The 22,394-nt window shown below is 47.9% G+C and overlaps 1 protein-coding gene across 7 annotated transcripts in view; it reads right to left on the reverse strand.

The window, feature by feature from the left end:
• Positions 1-3,983: 3,983 nt before the first annotated feature.
• Fam120b (family with sequence similarity 120B) overlaps positions 3,984-22,394 on the reverse strand; it is a 61,501-nt gene continuing 43,090 nt past the window's right edge. For 3 of the 7 annotated variants that reach the window (XM_015498580.2, XM_048805756.1, XM_015498579.2), the window contains 4 exons: positions 18,414-18,620; positions 17,100-17,208; positions 13,982-14,074; positions 3,984-8,575 (listed from right to left, as the gene is read on the reverse strand). In XM_015498580.2, coding sequence (XP_015354066.1) covers positions 8,535-8,575; positions 13,982-14,074; positions 17,100-17,208; positions 18,414-18,620 — 450 coding nt within the window. In that variant the 3' untranslated portion in view covers positions 3,984-8,534. Of the gene's footprint in view, positions 8,576-13,981; positions 14,075-17,099; positions 17,209-18,413; positions 18,621-22,394 lie in introns of those variants that run through there. The other 4 variants (XM_048805757.1, XM_048805758.1, XM_015498581.2 and 1 more) reach the window with 4 other exon arrangements.

Genomic DNA, 22,394 nt, shown 5'->3' on the forward strand with positions numbered 1-22,394 from the left:
CCAGTCCCTGGACAATCGCACTGGTGCAACCTCCCAGGCGAGCAGCCAAGCCAGAGAAACAGGAGCATGACATCAGCGTCATCCAGAAAGGCTCCCAGACACAAGAGGTAGGATTTGGCTTTGTGCAGCCCTCCATCAGGCACAGGTGTGCTGGGAAGGAAGGCAGGCTGGACCTCCATGGCTCCTTGTCCACAGGTGCCATGGAAGCAGAAGAAGGAATAGCCACAGGGCATGAAGGGAGAGACAGAAGCAGAGACAGAAGCTTGCCTGGAGCCGGATGCTGGCTCTGGGAGGCAAGTGATGTGTGTGTGTGTGTGTGTGTGTGTGTGTGTGCGCGCGGATCCCCAGTGCATATCCCGCCCTCCTGATGACCTGGAGACAGGCGGGAGGGAGCCTCAGCAACACAAACAGCACTTCCTGCTCAGGTGGGACTTGGGATGCTTCTTATGCATTTCAAATCATGTAGAAAATAAAAAGCAAAGTTGCAAATGCAAATTACAATAAAGATAGCTCTTAATAATTGCTACTATGTATTTATCTTTCCTGGAGGTCTTTATTTCTTCAGGTGGCTTTAAGTTACTTGTGTCCTTTATTTCAACCTGATGTACTTTCTTCAGCATTTCTTGAGCAAGCTTAGTATTAATGAATCCTTAGTTTATGTTTGGGATTATTTTAACTTCTTCATTTTTAAAAGTTTTGCTGGACAGAGTTCTCAGTTTTTCAACTTTTCGCTCACTGTTGCGAATGTATCAACCCATACCTTCTACCCTCCAAGACCTCTGACAAGAAATCAATGATGAGCCTATTGAGGGCTCCTTGTGATAAATGACTTCTCATTGCTGCCTTCAAGATTCTTTGTCTTTGGGCCTTGACAGTTGGGCTACAATGTGATTCAGTGTAGATCTCTTTCCAAATCATTTTATTTGTAGATTTCCTTTATCAAATCTAGGGATTTTTCAGCAGTGTGTATTTAAATAGTTTTTTTCCTGCCTCTTTCTCACTCTCTTTAAGATTCTCACAATGTGTATCTTGGTCCACTTGAGGTCCTTAAGCTGTTTACTTTTCTTCATTCTTTAATTTTTCTAAGCTTGATATCCTTCTGTCTTCAAGTTTGTGGATTTTTTCCCTCTGTCTACTCAAATCTGTTTTTGAATATCTCTAAGGAATTTTTCGTTTTAGTTATTGTACTTTTCAGTTCTTGAATTTTTTAGTTCCTTTTTATAATTTGTGTCTATTTATTTAGTCTCATTTTGTTTGTACATCATTTAATGGACTTCGTCCATGCCTTCTTTTAGCTCTGTGAGCATCTTTAAAGTAATTGTTTTAAGAAGTCTTTCCTAGTAACTCTAAGGTCTGTTCTTCAGGGCAACTTCTGTCCCATGGTTTTGTTCCTTTGCAGGAACGATACTTTTCTGCCTCTTTGTGTGCTTTGTGACATTTTGATGAAAAACATGTGAATCTTACAATGCACCTCTGGAAATCAAATTATCTACCTCTTTAATGTTTTTATTCTTTTTTTTTTTTTTTTTAACAATCCCAATTGGCTTCATTTTTAATTTTAAAATCAGATAACACTTCATTCCATAAAACAGTTTTCCTATGAGCCAAGCACTCATCAAAAATAATTTGATAAGTTAACATCAGATTATTTTTCTTACACAAAATAAGGACAAGGGAACTTCACTATTTCGCCAGTTGAGAATGGCTGTTCTCCCTCCAATCCAGATTTCTCTTGGAGGACCAGATGTGTCAGCTTGGTTTGATTGACTCCATGTTGTTGTTGTTTTTCCCCCTGGAATATTGTCTCTGTTGAAAAATTGGCTTCACAAAGAAGGTGGCAGCAGGAAAATTTCAGAATACAAAGCTTAAAAATAAGTCTTGGGCAGTGTGGGGTTATTTTCTGTCTCTGAGGGGGATCATCCGGTGTCCGAGGCCTGGGAACAGAGGCAAAGTCCACAGCCGCCCATCCAGGAGATGTCACTCTCAGTAGTGTCTGGTGTCCTGACCTGTGCTCGCCCAGGATGACGGTGGGTAAGGAGCAGCAGGTCACAGGGGCCCCCTGACCCTCTGGGAGACAGAGCTCTCCCTGGGCAGACCCCAGGGCTGAGGTAGAATCAGCAGCCAGCCAGGGGAGAATCATGGTGACAGTCCCCACCTATGGTCCCTGAGGTCCTGGGGCAGGGATGCAGGAGGCAGCCAGTGTCACAAGACGTCCCCATCCCCAGCCAGGCGGGGCACCTGGCTAAGTGAGGAGAAAGATGGTGTCCCTCCTCAGGGCCTGGCCCCTGTGCCTTGTCTCACTTCCTCCCCGGCACTGCCTGGAAGGGGAGGAAGTGACACCCAGGGGAAGGCCTAGAAGTGAGGCCACTGTCACATTCAAGCTCAGGGTGCGACAGCTCCGTCTGCCCCCCAGCAGGCCCCATACTCAGCTCCCCTTCATGGGCCATATCCCTTCTGAGAGTCATGCCCTGCCCTTTATAGGCACATGGAACCAAAAGTTCCAGGGACACGTCCATGTTTAGGCCCTCAGATCTGGAAGTGCCTCAAGCATCCATGTTTAGGCCCCTGGATCCAGAAGTTCCTCAGACATCCATGTTTAGGCCCCTGGATCTGGAAGTTCCAAAGGTGCAGGTCCATGTTTAGGCGCCCGGATCCGGAAGTTCCTCAGGCGCACATCCATGTTTAGGCCATAGCATCCGGAAGTGCCTCAGGTGCACGTCCATGTTTAGGCTCTAGGATTCAGAAGTTCCTCAGGTGTCCATATTTAGGCCCACAGATCCGGAGGTTCCTCAGGTGCACAGCCATGTTTAGGCCCCCAGATCCGGAAGTTCCTTAGGTGCACATCCATCTTTGGGCCCTTGGATCCGGAAGTTCCTCCGTCCTCCATGTTTAGGCCCCCGGATCCAAAAGTTCCTCAGTTGAACGAACGTGTTTAGGCTCTAGGATCTGGAAGTGCCTTTGGTGCATGTCCATGTTGAGACTCTAGGATCCGGAAGTGCCTCAGGCATCCATGTTTTTCTGTTTTTATTCTTTTTGGATTGGTAAAGAGTGCCTCTGTGTTGGTGATCAACCTAAAGGGGCAATTTCAGATCTTCTCAGACTCCTGTTTTCCTGACCACACTTGGTGGTTTTGCAAATTCCTCTGATACATGGTTGCTTTTGAAGGTCCTGATCCTTAAACATCTAGTTCCCAAAAGAGCAAAAATAAACCTCTGAAGGCCAACAGGTGTTGTTCCTCTAACTCCTGTGGGAGTCACTTCAGTCAGGGGTGGGACAGTGGTGGTCAGCCTGCTCCTGCTTCTTGGCAGCCCAGTGTTTAGAGGTCAAGGTCTCTTGCAATAGGCGGCACACGAGGCTGTCTGCCACACGGGTGGGAATTAACCACAACTTAGCATCCACACAAATTTAGGCTCCAGAGTTGCAGAAGAGTGTCAGACAGCCTGTGCCAGGGCAGCTGTCACCAAGGTGGGTCACAGATACCACTTCTTCCTGTTCAACCACTTCTTCCTGTTCTACCACATGGCAGAACAGGAATGATTTATTTAAAAGTTCTGACTTTTATTTCTTCAATAAGTATTCTAGAATGGTTAATTTCTAAGTAAAAAGACTTTTGCTTTTTATTTATTTTTTTGTTGATTTATAATTATTTATTTTCTTATAAACAGAAAATATGGCTTGTAGGATTTCAGTAAATTTGCTTCTCATTATTTTGATTGAAGTTTAATTTGGAGTCTAATATGTCATTATGAACTGTCTACATGTATTCGGTAAGAGTGAAAATAAGACATCTATTGACATGTATCTCTTAAAACAAACTTGTTCACTGACGTGTTCAAACGTATGTCATTATTCTTGGTCTACTTGACATGTTGATTCCTGTGAAATGTGTTAAAACATCATACCAATTTCTCCTTGTATTTACTTAAAATTTCAATTTATGATTTCAGTATAAAGATTAAAATTGGTAAGACCCTCCTTTTTTAAATTCTAGTGTATTTCCTTACTTTTTAGCACACACTGTAACATACATTTTAGTATACACATCTGGATTTGACAGAAACTACGTTCTAAGTAGTATGCCTTTTTATCACATTACCCAGAAACACACGTCACTTTCCTTATAATAACCTGGGACTTTGGTCTCACAATTGTTTTTGCTTATTTATTTGCTTTTGGTTAGTGATTTCCTGGCAATACCTGTGCATTTTACTGATTTCTTTGCTTGCTCCCAGCATTCTTGTTACCATGAAGGGCCCATTTTGCTGAAGCATCCATTTCCTCTTGGAAAGGCAGGAGGGTTAGAGAGGAAGTGGCTGTTGCCTCAGTGTGGTCAAGAGCTTCAGTCCTCTCCTGGAGATGCATGATCACCTTGCCCAAGAGTAGACAACATGTGGACATTGTCTCAAGCTACCCTGAGTGTCTTCCCCCAGCACCCTGCCTGTGAGTTCTGACCAGATGACCCAGCGCTCGAGGGTGGGAGGAACATGGAACACAGCAGAGGGACACATGCAGCTGGCTCTGGAGAGTGGAAGCATGAATGGTGCTGGGCAGTGCAGGGCTCACTGAGGCTGGGGAGCATGAACTTAGGGTGGGCACAGCAAGCATGGCAGTAGGGCTTTCCCTCGCCATAGTCCAAATGCAGAGCTGGGTCTAACCCAGGTATGTGGTCTCACAATGAAACCAGTCTTGAAAATGAGGACCAGGTCCCCCAGTGTCGAAGATCAAATACCCAAGAAACACTGGGGCAAGAGCAAAAAGTAGATTTTATTAAGGCAAAGAGGGAGAGAGGAAGGGAGAGAGAGTCTTGTCCTTTTAAAAACTGACCAAAAGGGCAGGAGGAGAGTGTCACGGGTGATTGCTTGTGTTGGAAAGTGTGTCCCCCCACTCCCCTGCAGGCTGTTAGTAACCAGGAGATGGGGGTGGTATCTACTCATTTCCTTTTCTTTGATAATCAGCTACCTGTCCTTTGCCCTGGCCTTAACAGCATAAAGACTATACAGAAGCGGAGGACACAAGAAACCACTCTGCTAGGCAGAGGCTAAGCAGCGAGGACAGGCAGGCTGACACACAGCTGCACGTGCCAGGTCAGTGGGCTGGCGGTCAGACCTGAAGGGCTACCAATTCTAGATGCTGCAGGGAAGTGTTTGAAGCTAAGGTCACGAGGGAGCAGCAAGGCCACAGGTGAAGTCAACAGCTGAGAAAGCAGAGAGCTAAAACCCTGAGAAGGCTGAAGGACCACAGCTTCCTGGGGGGGAGGGGGGGGGTGACAGCTGGATGGCATGAGATTCAGCGTGCTGCTGTATGTAAGGGGGAACTTTGGCGGGGCTGGCCATGGCAGACCCTTCAGAACCCTGCTCCTGCCTAGCAGGAGTATCAGCTTCATCTCCTGAATTGGACAGGCCTTTTTAGATACCTGTGTGAAAAGAAAAGGACAAAAACGAGATGCTGCAGGACTTGAGGCAAGGCTGTGAGAGGGACAGGACTGCTGCCTGGCTCTCCAGCGTTGGAGATGCTCGTCCTGCACCTCCAGAAGCCCCTCTGGGAAGAAGTCCACGCCAGCCTTGCAGGCAAGTTCCCCAGGCGAGAGCGAGGAGTGGGCGCCCATGTGTGGTGGAGTGGCCCGTGACCACCATGCCCAGCCTGAACTCCTGACTCGGTCTGGGCCCACACCCAGTTCTGGGTGATGCACTGTGCAGGGTGCAGGGGCCGCACCAGGCTGAAGATTGCACGAGAGAGACAGGCACAGAGAGCTGGCTACTCATACCTGGTGTGACTGATCAGTGAAGACCGGGACGAGAGGACACCACTGTTTTTGAGTGTAATTTGATAGCATCAGTCAAAATTTTAGATACATATGATAAAATACCATCTTTTTACATTGATTCGCACAGACACATACCATGTTTTAGTCAGCTCTTTCTCTGCTGTGACTAAAAGATCTGACCAGAACAATTTTAGGGGTGGGAGGAGTCGATTTGGGGGCTCATGGTTTCATAGGTCTGTTTATAGACAGCAGACTGCATTCCTCGGGGCTCAAGGTGAGGCAGGACATCAGGGTGAGGAGTGTGGCAAAGGATGATCAGGGAGCTGAGAGACTCCACTGACCAGACACAAAACATATACCCCACCAGCACACCCCCAGTGAACCACCTCCTCTAGCCACTCGCCACCTGCCTCAGGCCCCCACTCAGTTAATCCCATCAGGGAATCAATTAACTGATTAGGTTAAGGATCTATGATTATAAGGGTGAAATTTCTCCTCTAAACCTTCCTGCATGGTCTCACACATGAGTTTTTTGGGGACACTTCACATCCAAACGCTAACACTGTACATGTAGCAGCAGAGTGTGGTTCGTGGAATGTTAGATACAGAAACATTCTGCATAGCTTTGGGTCCCCAACAAATTAACTTCTGATTCTAGAGGACGTTTTTTCAATAATATCAACGCAGGAAATGAAATCTTGTGCAGTCTCAGGCCACGTCACACATACGGGGCTGTGCAGGGCCTGCACCTCCTCCATCTTCCTGGGCCTATCCCATAGGGACACAGGCCTCCCAATAGCCTCTCTTTCTTCATAAACATCCCAATTTACTGAATGTTGAAATGTCTTCCAAATTTAAGAAAATGTAAATTATGAGTAAACGATCTTTGCAATTAAAAATTGATACATATAGATTCCATCAGGAAACTAAACTCAGAAATAACTTATAAACAAACAATATTAAGATTACAAAACATCCAGTGCCCTGGTTTTCAAATGGAATGCAGGTCACACCAACACAACTTAAGCTTGTGAAAAGAACATAAATATTTTATTGATGAATCAGAATTTAGGTACTACGAAGGGAAATGTCTGTCTCAGAAGTCCATTTTCAGTCTAAGGGGTGAGAAATTTCACAGAAACACACACAAGCAGCAAAGAAAGAGGATTTCTAAAGGCAGCTGTGGTTTCAAAGGAGCAAAAGAATGAACAGGAAGTGGATACTCAGGTACATGGCACTCACAGGAAGAGCGGGAAACACCTATTTCCAAAGCCAGGAGGCAGAGCTGTAGACGCTGCGGACTCACATGAAGCATAAGCAGGCACATGGACATCCTCAGCAACAGCTGCACCGAGTGGCCACTGGGTTTTCGAACCTAAGAAACACAAATGTGCTCAACGTCTGGAGATCACACCCTGCTTTGCCAAGTACAAGACAAGCAGCAGGTGGAGTGCTGGGCAGGGCACTCCCTCAGGTGCAGAGGGAACCTGGATGTCAGTGTGCCGGGGGTTTGAGTTTAAACACAGCAGCAACTAGAAGGGAGCATTTCCTAAGAGAACCAAGCCTCTCCAGAGCTGTGCTGTGGCCTGGGAAGGACCCCGACAGGGGCAGCCAGCTCTCAGGGACCAAGTGGAGTCAGGCAGCAGCCTGAGGTTACACAGTCTTCTCAGCCTCACCCTGAATGCTTTCCACCTCCACTCCCCAGAGGTGAAGCTCCTACAGTGTGGGGGGGCCAATTTCCAATTCTGGGGTTACTTGAAAATTCGGTGGAAAGAGCTACTCTGAACTTGGATTCATTTAAAACATTTTTTTAAAAACAGAGGCTCTTCATTGCTCAGAGGAAAACAGCAATGGGTGTACCACTCCCAGGGTCATCGCCCTGGGCCTCCCATCTGGCTGTTGAGAACCAGCCTGCCCTTGTGTGCACTGCTGAAAGAACTGAAAAGGCACAGTGACCAGGTGAGCCCCTCGCCTGCCCCGCCCCAGCAGGACACCTCCCACCGGGAAGGTATGTATACTTGTGCCTTCCCTTTCTTCTTCTTCTTCTTTTTTTTTTTTTTTTTTGGTACTGAGGAATGAACCCAGAAGCACTTTACCACTGAGCCATATCCCCAGGCACCTACTTAAATTTTTTTTATTTTGAGACAGGACCTTATTTTGGTTGTGAACTTGTGACCCTCCTGCTTCAGCCTCCTGAGTTGCTGGAACTGCATGCATAAGCCATCGTGCCCAGCTGTTCCTTCCTTTCTTTCAAACATTTCCAAGAACCAAGAGAAGAAATAGTTGGAAACTTGACTTGTTAGAATTTCCAACGAGAAAACAATTTGTGAAATGCCACATGACTGTCAGATACCACACGTCCAGCGCCTCGCAGGGACATGGGAAAGTATCCTCACAATGTAGTGTCCAGTTAAAGAACAGGTGAGGTCAGGCGCCAATCTCCTGGAGAAAGATGTCAATCACGTGTTACGTAACGCAGAAGTTAATGATGACTGTTCTGGGCCCTGCAATCAAGCACAACCCGGGACACATGGGGAGAAGTCGCTGGCAAGGGTCTTTTCTCTTTTCAAGTGAACTCTGGTCCCACAGCCACTTTCCTTGCAGGTGCAGCTGGGCAGGGTGGGGTTCAGGTGCTGCGTCCTCCTCATCTTAACTGCAGGAGGCGAACTTGTCAAATCCAGCAGCATGTGAGCCCTGGGAAGCCGGGCACTCGGCAAGACTCAGTGGTAGACGGCTTCTCCTGGCACTTCTGGGGATGCAGGTGGAGACACTAGTACCTCCTCCACTGGTCATGCTCGTGGGTTCTGCTTCCTGCACCAAACAACATGACAGCCCAAGTCAGAAACCTTCCTCACAATCCAACAGAAAGCTGCATGTTTCTGAGTGCACACAAGAACAGAACTTTACTCTCTTTCCAGCAGTGGCCACCAGGCATTAAAATTTTGTTCTACAATCATCCATTAGAGTGGAAGCAGTCACTCCAGAGGTCGTGCTATGAGTGGAAGCTGACATCAGAACTGCCCTCTGAACACCAGGTCCCACCGTCTACACAAAGCCCACTGCCAAGATGGCTCTCCCAACTCACAGGGCTCACAGACAGAGTGTGTGGCTGCTGAGCCCAGAGCTTCTGTCCCCAGCCCACAGGGCACTGGCTGAGAAAGGACCTGGGCAGAACCCACCTCCTGGTAAGAAAGGTCAGAGTTTTCCTAGCTTAAAAGTAACACTTACCTACAAATTTCATGCCTACTCTTAGTTTTCTTCTGGCAAAAGGAAGCATAGCCCCACGGCCACACCTGACAACCCCGTGTGAGGGCTCTGGCTCCAGAAGGAGGCTGGTAGCTGAGGTGGATTCCAGAGGGCATGGTTCCCACCATGCTGCCCGGATAAGCAGAGCCTTCTTCAGACCCACCACAGAGAAGAGAAGGTGAGACTCACAGGCACCTTTCAGCTTCTGACTGGAATTCCACACAGGACCCTTTGCTGGTGGGGCTGAGCAGTGCGAGGGGAGGGTGCACTGCTTTGTGGACCATTTGTGCACAAAAGCTGGGCCCTAGGCTTTCATGGGCGCCACCTCTGGGGTGTAGCCCAGTCTTCCCAGAGGCCTTCCCTGCTAAGACCCTGGGGCCTCAGCTCCACACAGCACACGGTGGTCAGGGCAGAGTAGGGCACTGGAACCTGCCAACTCTGGCAGCAACTAGACCCTTTAGTTACAAGGTTCTTGGTGTTTTTTTCCTAACAGAAAGACTTTTGCCTACTGACACTGTCCTGGACATAGTGGCAACTTTCTACTCAGACTATTTCAATATCTGCAAGAAATACAAAAATGGGAGTTCAAGGTGGGCAAAACACAGCGGTTACCAGTGAAAACCTACACCCCAGTCCCAAGCCCGACTCTGCAGCAGCATCTCACACAGAACGTCTGAAAGCAGAAGACACCTGCACCAGCAGCCAGCCTGAGGACTAGGAAGCCTGAGGCTGTGCCTGAGCCTCCCCTCGACACCCGCCAGCAGGTGGCTGCAGGAGCCCAGACCTGCGTGTCCTGGTGCCTGCCCGTCTACACCTTGCTGCCCACACTCTACCTCTGCTCCTCTCTGGGTCAGGAGGAACTACACCATTTCCAGTACCCAACTTTATATATGTGCCTGGAACCCTAAGGCAACGTATGTCAGAAATGAAATGTGAATATGTGTGCGCTGGAATTAAAGCCAGAACCTGGGGCCCGTGACAGTGGGCTGGCATTAAACACAACATCCAGCAAGAGAGAGCCAAGACTCTCCACCTCAGCACCGAGGCCTAGCTCAAGAACATGCAAGTCCACATGGTAAGAGCAGGACACGGGTGCCAGGCAGCCCACAGCCACACGGTGCTGCCCACTGAGCCTCTGCTTCATTGGCTCAGTGTGCACTTAGTTCCTACAGAATGCACACCTGGTATGGCAATGGCACCAGGGCCTGGAGCCTAGGGAGGACCAAACCCTGAGGGAAGAAGGGACACCGCAGGCAGAGAGAAGAGTTTCCATAGACCAGGCTGAGGTGTGACCACTGATGTTCAAAGAGGAAGAGCCTAGTGGGGCTGAGGAGGGGATGGGGGAGGCTGCAGGGCTAGGTATGAACCCTGGGTCCTGTGCCAGGTCTCCAGTTTCTCATGGGGGCAGGCCTGTCCTGTCCAGAAAGGAATACAGGACATGACCCCTTATGAGCCCATCCCTCCTGGGCCCACACCCACCTCACCTCCACAGAGCCAGTCTGCCGGCTCCTTGCCTCTCTGGACTCTACTCACAGGGCTATCTTCTCCTGACCACCCCACATGACAAGTGCCCACAGTCCAGGCCCTGCAGAGCTGCGCCCCCCCACGGGTGCTCAGTGCCACCATCACCCTAAGCCTGCACTGCAGTATCACAGGCCAGAACAGCTGCCCACAGGTGGGGCCTGCAAAAACACGATGGCCCTGGTCTCCTGTGGGACCAGCAAGGGCTTGGGCTAGGACAGGCTAACGTGCACACAGAGGCCCAAAGAGTTGCTGCCCTTGCATGGGCGCCAGGTTGCACACTCCCTCCAGCCCAGGACATACCTGCTCTCTGCCCTAGGGAAGGCCACGACTGTCTTTAACTGCCTGAGGAGGACAGGGTTTTGGATACTGTTGGTACTCTCTGCTAACTGCATCTGAAGAAACCAACTCTGTTTCCTACCAAAGCCGGGAAGAGAGGTTACCGCCAAACTCCGGAATGCTCCTGTCTCTCCACAACCACCCAAGGAAAAGAACAGAAAACTTGCAATGCGGGCTGGGGCTGTAGCTCAGCAGCAGAGCACTTGCCTGGCACACATGAGGCCCTGGGTTTGATCCTCAGCACCACATAAAAATAAATACAATAAAGGCATTCTGTTCACCTACAACTACATTTAAAAAAAAAAAAAAAAAAAAAGCAAAGAACAGAAAACTTGTAATGTTCTCTGGGGCATGCACTCAGCCTGAAGGTCATGCCCTGGTCAATCCTGATGCCTGGAAGATGGCTGCTCATAGGGGTTTCGGTGGGGTTTCTTGCTTTATTATTTTGAAAGCAAATACACTGAGGTAAAAGCGACTATTTTGTTTTTGATAGGAAATGGTTCCACATAAACATTAGGTAAAACGCTATAATCAAGGCCAGGAAGGTAACACTGAAATGCTTGGGACAAGGCTCAGAATGGCGATGGTGATCCCAGGTAAGTGCTGATGAGGCGAGCACAGCTGTGCTAGGAACCTTGAGTGCTGGCAACACCTGAGGACCAGAGAGGTTTGCAGGCTTGCGGTAAAGGAGTGGAGCCCAGCCTGCAGATGGGACCTGCTGTGGAAAGCTACGGGCTTCCTCTGGAGACTGCAGCAGGTAAGAAAGCCTGCAACCTTCACTATGCCATGGGCGGCAGGCCCAGGCACAGAACTAGGGCTGGGACTGGGCCTGTCTTTGATGGCCGCTCTATGACACCCACCCCACCTTCCTCTATTTGTCCCTTTGGTGTACCACTGATTATTGCTCACCCACTCTGAAAAACCAGGATCAAAACTGCAGAGCTATGGAGACAGAGAAGCAATCCAGTCTAGTTTCCTGATGAAAAGCATGAAGAACCTGGGAAGTCACCCAAGATATTGTCCCTCTCAGGAGACCTGGTGACTTCCAAGCAGGGCTGTACTCTTCTCATCAGGGGCAGTGTGCTGACCCTGCCTGTAGCACACAGCCTCTTCCCTGCCCTGCTGGCCCGGTCACCACCTATCCTCACCTAGGATCTGGACAGAGCAAGGAAAGGGACAATCCAAAGCTAAAAAAGTGTAAGCACAAGGTCACCTTCCTCAGCACTCTTGGGCAAGTGTGGGGACTGCTCACTGGAAAGGTTGGAAGTAGGGTAGCTCCTCACCTGGCTGGGAGTAACTGTGGCTTCTGCAAGGGAGACCTATTCCCATCCTGTCAGATCAGCTGGCTCAATGTGAGGCCACCAGCTCCTGCCACAGTCTAGTCCCACCCGGCTTGCATGACTGGCTTCATCCAGGGGCCAAAGCCTCAGTGCATAGCCCTGACCTTCACTGGGTGCCAGGCATTAGAGCTCCCTCACCCCAATTGGCTACTCCAAGCCAGCCCCTTGCTTGTTTCAAGCCATTGTGTATCACGGCCAGCTTAACACAGCAGGCTTGTAGCACTTTGGATGGCCACTGGTAACTAAGGCCAAATGTCCCTCTGCAATCAATTTCAAGTGCTAGGTCCTTTCCTTCTGCAAACACAGACCTCCTGCTCCCTGCTGGCCATCCCCTCTCTGCCCCATGTCCCTCATACACCTGGCAGCTGCTCCCACCCCCATCAAGTCTTTGCTTATACACTGCTAGTGGGAAGCCTTCTCAGACTCCTCACTGAACTAGCAGGGGGCAGGTCAGCCATGAGGTCTGCATTTCATTTTGCACCCAGCTCACTTGGAACCCTATCAGCCTTACAGACTGAGAAGCCAAAACACCACACTCTTCTCAGGCAGCCCATACATGCTCTGCCCAGCAGAGACAGATGGATTCTACAGGCCAGCACCAGCTGGCCCATGTGCCCTGCAGCAGGACCCCAGGGCTACCCATGGGTTGCACCATCTCATTCTAGGCAAGTCAAAGGCCTTCTGGTCATTTGCAGGGTCCCTGTTGGTGGTTTAGTCCAGTGAATTTTAGTATCTCCTAAATTAAGAGCAAGCTCAAGTATTCTGAACAGGAAGTTATACTGCTCAGGCAGATGAGCAGATTGCTTAACTGGCAGTGAGGTGGCTGTGACCCTCATGTGTTGCTACACTAGAGACCATGAGAGAAGGTAGGTGACTGAGGAGGTCCACTTGGCCAGGGAGGCCCAGGTGGCAGGCAGGATGTGGAAGAGCAAGGTCTGCAGGTTTCAGCTCAGGGAAATGTCCAAGCAATCTAAGCCTACATTAGCAGAGCCCTTCTACTGCCTGCGGGTGGGCCCTGCAGAGATACCCATCGGCTCTGGTGTTTGCTCAATGTGCAAACCAGGACAAGACTCAGCATTGGGCAAGACTGTGCTCAGATCCCTGAAGCAAGCATCTTGGTGACGACCTGCATGAGTGTTCTCAGAGGTGGTGCCACACACAACAACTGGGTTAACGCTCAAGACCTACTGTGCCTTGAAAGTAAACTGAGCCACGTGAGAAGCTACCACACGATTTAGAGGTTAGAAACATAAAAATATCATGAATTAAAAGTGTGCATGAAAGAATAAAATGATAAATTTTAGATAATTCTGAAGTCTATAAAGTTTGATTCTCTAAACTAAGGAATCTGAGCTTAAATAACAATGAGGTTTTCTATGTATTTAGATGTGAATATTACAAACTAAATTCAGCAAAATATGTGCACTAGATACCTGTGCTACATGTACAAGAAACCAAGGATAAGGCTCATCTCCCACACCACATTTACGTGTGTGTGTATCCCTCATGTATATGACTGTGACATGAACATGACCAGAATCTTCCTATTTGTGCTTCACTCTTCATTAGAAGGGTGAACTTTTGACATGTAACTCTGTAAGAGCCTTTGTTAAGGAAACTCCAAAAGTTGGGTACTTAGGGTGATGAATGAAGTGGCCGGGAGCAGACAGATGCCCACACACGACGCGTCTCAGCAGTGAACCGCACACTCGGGACAGGAGGAGCAGTTTGGCCAGACCGTGCATGGAGGCTGGCACACATGGCTTCTTACCTGGACCCTGGTCTCTCCACGGCTGTCCTTGCCCAGAATGGCCACACGAAGAGCTTGTCCTGTGGGAGCTGGAGCCCTGCCTTCCCCACCTCCCTGTGGGAACACAGTCAGCATGTCAGCAGAGCACGCTTGCCCTGCCCCAGGTCTAACAATGTGGCAGGTGGCACCGAGTCAGCAGTCCCCACATGTTCAGTGGGCTTGCGGTGGAAAGGCGCTGTGGGTGCACAGACAGGACTGCAGCACAGGAGCTGCTGCAGGGAATGTGATCCTGTGCCCAGGGCCGAGGGCAACAGCCAAACATGTTCCTTCCAAAGGAGGTCTCCGGTTCACTGGGGCCCCGAGGGCGATGGGGCCAGGAGCTCTACCCCTGAAAAGAGGTATGGGCCCCACCTCTGAATCCCTTGGCCAACTCATCCTTAGGGGACGTTCTACCTAGGACTTCATGAGCTCCTCAAACTCGTGGATACACACTTCACAGTGTTCATAACTTCCCGAACCCTCTACCTTTTGCCATCTGTCTCTACTAGAAGACCTGACTCAGTATTATCTCCTTCAGTGTTCTGGTGCTCCATAGTGCTTTACAAAGACAGAGGTTGAGATGTGGGTGCTACACTGCTGCTTACAGCTCTGGGCCACACGTACCAAGCAGCATGGCCTTGGCCAGTGTTCCCTGGTGTCTCAGGCACAGCCCCTCTTCTGCCTGGAGCCACTATGGACACAAGGAACAGTCCACAGCCCTTGGGGTTCTAATCATGGTAAAGGAAGAAGACTGCACTCAAGGGAGCAGCCACATGCTGCCAGAGTCATCCTGGCTCCCCTTCCAGCACCACTTGTCTGGGCCCAAGACGGCCTCCAGTCTGCTTCCTCATCCCCATTCTCTGCTGCTGATAAGGACACCTTCCTAAATGGTATTTCTTTTTTTGGTACCAGGGATTGAACCAAGAGGCACTCCACTATTGAGCTAAATCCCCAGCTGTTTTGTTTTTTATTTTAAGACAGGGTTTAGTAAGTTACTGAGGCTGGTCTTGAACTGGTGATCCTCCTACATCAGCTTCCCGAGTCCCTAGGATCATAGGCGTGCATCACTGCATCCAGATGAGAGCAGTATTTCTGACTGCTTCACTTTAAAAGCCTTCAAAAGCTCTCTTGATTTGCCCTGGATAAAAATGTCAACTCTTAAACGTGGCAATCAACAGTCTCCTGTATCCAGCTCCTACTAACCTTTCCTGGTTCATCTCCCACTGTGGTGATGTACCCAAATCTAACCAGTGGCCTTCCACCTGCTTGCCATGGCTCCAGCCCTGGGCTTCCCTGGCGAGCCGTGACTGCCACCCTTGCTGCTGAGCTACCTGTTTGTCATGTGTCCACTGTATCCGACTATCACATCACACCTCCAGCTCTGGAGGTTTCTGTGGGGGCAACGCTGGATCCGTGCCAGCATACTGAGCTGCGTGTGACCCTGTGTTCATGGCTGTTGAGTCTAGAAGCCAACTCAAGGGAGGTGGGCTATGGGGAAGCCGCCATGCAGCTGTGTGAGCAGGCAGCAACCTTAGCACTAGGCATCTTCTCACAGCACACATGGACAGCGTGACCAGAGAGAAGTCTGGGTATGCAAAGCCCAGTGACAATGGCCACCTCAAAACACCCGGCACACAGCCTTCAGCAAGGCTCTCTGCCATCTGTCCCACTCTTGAGCAGTTTGAATTAGGAACACATCCATCCATAGGCAGGCTGAGCCCAGACTGTCGACTACCCTGAGAACAGTAATGCAGAGATGGTAGCACAATTATTCTGTAGTGCTTTTGGGTCTCAAATTCTACCCAACTTCAGATGTTAGGTTAAAGCCAAAAAACGGAGGAAAGGTTAGCAAATGGATAAAGGCACCACCCTTTCCTGGTCTGGGGCAGCTCCCCACCCAGCTGTTCTCCCTAATGGGTCCACACTCAAAGTTAGGAGGACTGGACACCTGAAAGGATGGGTGCTCCAATCACACACAGCCTCCAAGGTGAAGTCTGCAAGGCTGGTGCAACTGAGGCTCATGAAGATAGCCTAATGGGCAGGGTCTGGGGTGAACTCTCACTCCATCAGCAAGAACATCAGGCTGCCAAGGGTTCAGAGACCAACCATACAAAGACAGGGAGAACAACGAGACACCCACCAACAAGATAAGCAGTGGGGTGTCCCACACCACGATACACAGAAGCATCCAATCAATGAGATGAATGAAAAGGAATACACCCTTAGGTGCTCTCAAGTGTGCCTCCTAAGACCTTTGGTCACTGCTGGTAAAGGTGCGAAGAGATGAAATGGATTACAGAACACACGCTGGCCACACTTCCCTGAATTCAACTACACTTGACCTACAATGCTCTGTTAAGGAAATAACACACACAGAAGCACTGTGAGCCACAAGGAAGATGGAAACAGTTGCGAAGCTCTGAAGGGGGAAATCGAAAGCCTGTGGCCATCTCAGAGCCACATGCTAGGTGCTGCATGGCAAAGCCACATGGAGAGTGGACCTCAAAGCTGAAGCACAAGAAAAGCTCACAGCAACCAGTCCTCAACACCTGTCCCTCAGGGTGACAGAATGAGAGGCTTCTATGTTTCCTTTCTTACTTTCTTTATACTCTTAAGCTTTTCTTTCTTTCTTTTTTAAGAGAGAGAGAGAGAGAGAAATTTTTTAATATTTATTTTTTAGTTTTCAGCAGACACAACATCTTTATTTGTATGTGGTGCTGAGGATTGAACCCAGCGCCGCACGCATGCCAGGCAAGCACGCTACCGCTTGAGCCACATCCCCAGCCCAATACTCCTAAGCTTTTCTTTGTTTTATTAACACTCCCTGGTGATCTCTGTCCTAGGAGAATGTGGAAGGCAGGACATGCACAGAGAGAGCTCCTCATCACTCAAGAACAAATGGCTCCCTTCTGAACACTTTCTCAATGGGACCGAATTTAAACCATTTGGTAAAGTCCTATCCCATCAAGGTTAACCTTTTCTTGAACTTCTATCCACCTCTTTTTGGAGTTCTTACCAAAAAACCACAGAAGTGACTGGGTCTATCCTGGGCCCACAACACCCAGTGACAGGTGTGCTACAATGCCCACCCCTTGCCCACCTGTGTGGTGTGAGCTCCAGTGCCCTCTGCCCACAATGCGTCGGTTCTCCTTCATGCAGGCCTTGCAGACCACTGCTTTCAGGTTGTGGAATCTGGTGAGCCAGGACCTCTGCAAACAGATCAGATGCAATTGAGAGCTAGTTCTGTGTCACATAAATAGCAAGGTCACACCCACGAGGGGCCCTGTGCCCAAGGTCACTGCACCAGCAAGGATGGAGGCCTGACAAGAGGGCTTGGAAGTCTGTTCCCTCATACCCCCTGGCAAAGCATCAGCACGCAGCTGTGCCTGTTTCGTCTTCCATAGGTTAAACCGACCTGTAGCCCTGCTGTAACCAGCTGGGTGACTGCCACACAATCTGGCTGAAAAGCCTGTGCAATTAACACACCTTGTTTCCCATCTCCATGCAAGAGCACTCACTGGGGAGACCAAGGTCACAGATAGCGGCAGATGGGGAGGCAGCGCGCTCTCTCCTTGCAGCCTCCTCTTACTAGTGAGCACTCTGCCTTGTATGCCTGGATCCTTGGGCGCTGGGTTCGATCCTCAGCATCATATAAAAATAAAATAATGATGTGTCCACCGAAAACTAAAAAATAAATATTAAAAAATTCTCTCTTTAAAAAACAAACAAAACAAACCTGCTGTCACCTGTGCTGGCCAAAGACCAGGTACAAGAAAGAGGCCTGTGAAAGGACTCCCAGCAGCACCCTCTGGCTGTCTCCTGTAGCCTCTGTGGCAGTGATGCCCACAACTGAGGCATGCTTTTCCTCTTATTCAGCTTTTGCTTTCTGCTCTTCATTTGGGCTGCTCCCAAGTTCTGAATACTTAATAGCCCTATACCACCCTGGACATTTTTTCTTTTTTCGTTGAAAAATGATGGTGGATGCATTACCAAATGTTTCCCCTGAAACACTCCACATGAGCTAGGTGTGAACCTTACTTAGAAGTCTTGCAGGGATGGGCAGCAATGGTGCTTAGAGATCAGGAGCAGCACATGACCTCAACAACATGGGGAGCCTCCAGGGGTCAAGGTTCCCAGGCTGGCCTAGTGTTTGTAGGCCCCTCTGCCGGGAGAGTGAGCTGCAGTGCACGTCTGGTGCTATGGAGAGCAGCCATGGAAACAGCCAGTGCCCCAAGGTCAGCCGAGACTCCTCAGCGCCTGGGATGGTGGGGAGGTTTCTGGGGAGCATGTTTGTTTTCCTAAAGCAACACGCCCATTAGGACTGACAGCTAGTTTGTCTTCCGATGTCAACTCCAGGACTCTGCAATTTCAGGTTGCTGGATTTGTTTTCGAACGTGCAAAAACCAGAACTCACATTTTGTTCCAAAAGAGCCTCCACAGAATATCCTTTTTCAGACTGTAGGTACTTCAGATGGAAAAGCTTCCCATCAAACACGTTCCAGGGCATGAACTCACTTGTCTTCCAGGGGAAGCCACACGCACTATTGACCAGGGCGAGAGTGGTGAGGCCACGGACAAGAAGGGAACCCAGTTGCACAGCTCTGGGGCTGATGTACTCGAGCTGCAGAGACAAAGTGAAGAATAGCAGTCAATACCTGGGGCACAGCAGTGGCCACCAGGTCAGGCCTCATGGTCTCTGCTGCCTTTACCATAAATAAACTTAATTTAATCAAACGCTTTTTGGAATCCACTCATGTAACCACCTTTTCCCTCATCACTGTGTTAAGAAAGCAAACCATGGTAATTTTTTTTTTAGTTTTAGGTGTACACAATATTTTTATTTTACATTTATTTTTTAAAAATATTTAGTTTTTAATTTTAGGTGAACACAATATCTTTATTTTGTTTCTATGTGGTGCTGAGAATCGAATCCAGTGGCTCACGCATGCTAGGCGAGCGCATTACCACTTGAGCCACATCCCCAGCCCCTTTATTTTACATTTATATTGGTGCTGAGGATCAAACCCAGTGCCTCGTGCATGCTAGGCAAGCGCTATACCACTGAGCCACAACCCCAGCGCTCCCCCCCCCACCAACCATGGTAATTTTCAAGTGGTAAATCAACCTTGGATTACAAAAATAAACCCGCTTGCCTATCATGTCCCATAAGCTTTTACATATTACTACTAGACTCAATTTGCTTTTTTTTTTTCTTGGAAATTTGAATTATTTTTCATGAAACAGGGCTAAAATGTTCATTTTTCATCATGCTGCTGTTAGATTTTGGTATCAAGGTTCAGCTGAACTCATAAAAAGTGCTTAGAGAGCCTTCCCTTACCCAGCTGCTCCTCAGGGGTCTGGGAAACTCACAGGAGCCCTCTGGCCTGGAGGTCTCTGTGGGGCAAATTTTCTACAGACAACGGCTCAAGCAGCCTGTCTCCTCACATGTCACTGGCACCAGGCCCAACGCCCACAGAGAGGGTTCCACTGACCTGAGCTCTCCTGTACCAGCAGGAAGTTCTCCCACTGCATCTTTATGTGAGCAGTGTGCTATGTATGTACACTCCTTCTACTGGCAACTGAACTTCTCCAATTCTTACAGATTCTCAAGAGGTTACTGATTTTACTTATTTTTTTCAAAAAATTCTTTAGATACATCCTGCAACTACATGCAGAGCCAGCCCTGCTCTCAACACCCCACCAGGGATTGATTGTCTCTCAAAATTAATGGGCCTACTAACTCGCCAACCAACGTCCATAGCTTTCAGGAGAGCTCACTCTATGCTGTAGATTCCATGGTTCTGACAAATGCTTAATGACAAAATCCCACCAAGAAGTGTCATACAGAGCTGCTCCCTACTCTAGAAGTCCTGGGCGGCCTTACTCCTCCTCCTCCCTGAGGACCTGTGACCATGCAGGGTCTCACACACAGAGCAATTTCAATCAGCTTCAGTTTTAGGCCATTCCAGCCCTCAGCAGTGAACAACAGGAAAAAAAAAGGGGAAGGGGTTGAAAAGCACCAATCCTTTTCTCTCTCAGCCCCAAAAGAACTGGAAAGGACAGTCTGGCACAGCAGTGAGCACCCACCCATCCTTGTCAAGTGTTCTGACCACCTCAGTGGGGATGACTCTTCCATTAGCCATGTGTCTTCACGACCTCGCTGTGCTCATTGGTCCATGGATACACATGTACGTATCCATATTTGTTTCTCTCTCTGTTTTAGCATTTTTATGATAATTACTTTTTCTTATCTTTTGAGGGTTAGGACTTTTGTTTTGCATTTTTTCCCTTATTTTTCTCTCCTCCTCTTTTCAGCTAAATTCTTATTCTTTCTCTCTTCATTTACTTTTTTTTCTATTTTTATCCTCCTACTTTATAATCACCACTTGCCACATCTCTTCTGCATTTACTGTTCACATTTTGAACACTCTAAACTCTTCTACCTTCTTACCACATTTTATTTTCTCTTAATGAATTTTTTAAATAGTTTTTTTAGAACTATTTGGTTTATGTGACTCCTTTCCCCACCACTCATGTTATTGCAGTTATTAGTGCTGTGGAAGACAATTGATACCTACTTTTTATTTCAATGCTAGATCTAGTTCATGGTCATTTATTGTTTTTGCTGCTGGCAACCCTACCATTCCTGTTTTTGTGGTAATGGTGTTGTAGATGTCATAGTAGCAACAGGTATTTGTTTTAATGCCATATGTTGTTTGCTTTTGTTGTTACTGTTTTGTTCCCATTTTCTGTGAGATTTTGGGAATCCACAGGGACACTGTGCGAGTTCACAGGATGGAGAGTCTACTGCTAAACTCAACTCAGCCAAAAGACAGCACACCTTGCACCATGCACAGATGACATTCAAACTCCACTGCACTCCAATATAAAAAAAAAAAAAAAAAGGAGAAAAAACAAACCCCCAACTAACAATTAGGGTGGAGTGGTAGCTCCCCAGTCCCACTCATGGACATCCACTGCCATGGCAAAACCAGAGTTAGCACCAAGGCTGGGACACCAAACCTAGGAAGAGGTCTCCGTCTAGATTGTGTGAGGACACACTGGCAAGAGAAGGCCCATACATGAGAGAGAGAGAGAAGTTCATTCCAACAGATGCCTGAAACCCAACAGAGTAAATCAAGAGACATGAAAATGCAAGGTAGCACAACACTTCCTAAAGCTCACGATTCACCAGCAAGTGACTCTAAAGATACTGAAGTGAATGCAATACCAGATAAAGAATTTTACAAAATGGTTGTGTAAACGATCAATAAATTCCAAGAAAACACACACATACAACTCCATCAATGAAGTCAGTATAGGGTATGAACAATAAATTCGATAAGGAGAGATACTGAAAAAGAACCACAGAAATCTTGGAAATGAAAGATAATAATAAATCAAAATGAAATGTTCAGGTTAATGTCTAACAGAGTAGATCATGCTAAAGACATGATCGCAGAGCTGGAAGACAAAATGCCAACCTTGAACATTCAGACAGTACTAAAGAAAGAAAGAAACCAGACCAGAATATGCAAGAACTCTAGGACAGTAAGAGACCAAGCTAAAAAATCACCGGAATTGAAGAGGATGATGAAACACATGGCATGGATAACCTCTTCAGGGAAATAATAACAGAAAAAATTTAAACCTTGGGAATGAGATGGACCTCCAGATACAGGAAGCATTCAGAACCCCAAATAGACACAATCAAAAAAGAACCACTCTGTGATACATTAAAACAAACAAAACAAGAATAGAATTTTAAAGGCCTCGAGAGAAAACATCAGAACACATTTAGAGGCAAGACAGTCAGAATTATTTCTGATTTCTCAGTAAAAACTCTTAAAGTAGGGCTGAAGCTATAGCTCAGTGGCAGAATGCTTGCCTAGCATGTGTGAGGCACTAGGTTTGATCCTTAGCACCGCATAAAAACTAAACAAATAAAGGCATGATATCCATCTACAACCATTAAAAAAAAAAAAAAAACTTTAAAGTGAGGAGGGCTGGAATGCTGGGTTGAAGCTCTGAAAGAAAATAACTGTCAACCAACATTGCTACATCCAGCAAAGATATTCTTTTTTTTTTTTTTTTTTTAAAATATTTATTTTTTTAGTTTTCGGCGGACACAACATCTTTGTATGTGGTGCTGAGGATCGAACCCGGGCCGCACACATGCCAGGCGAGCGCGCCACCGCTCAAGCCACATCCCCAGCCCCCAGCAAAGATATTCTTCAAAACTGAAGGGAAATAAAAATCTTGCAAGATAAACAGAAACTAAAAGAATTCCTTGCTACTAAGTCAGCACTAAAAAACTTATTTAAAGAAACACTTCAAACAGAATAAAAAAAAAACCTCCAGAGCTCACAAATGACAAATCTTATCTAAAAGGTGG

The sequence above is a fragment of the Marmota marmota genome, unplaced genomic scaffold (genome assembly GCF_001458135.2).
Source record: "Marmota marmota marmota unplaced genomic scaffold, marMar, whole genome shotgun sequence".
In the NCBI taxonomy this organism is placed as follows: domain Eukaryota; kingdom Metazoa; phylum Chordata; class Mammalia; order Rodentia; family Sciuridae; genus Marmota; species Marmota marmota.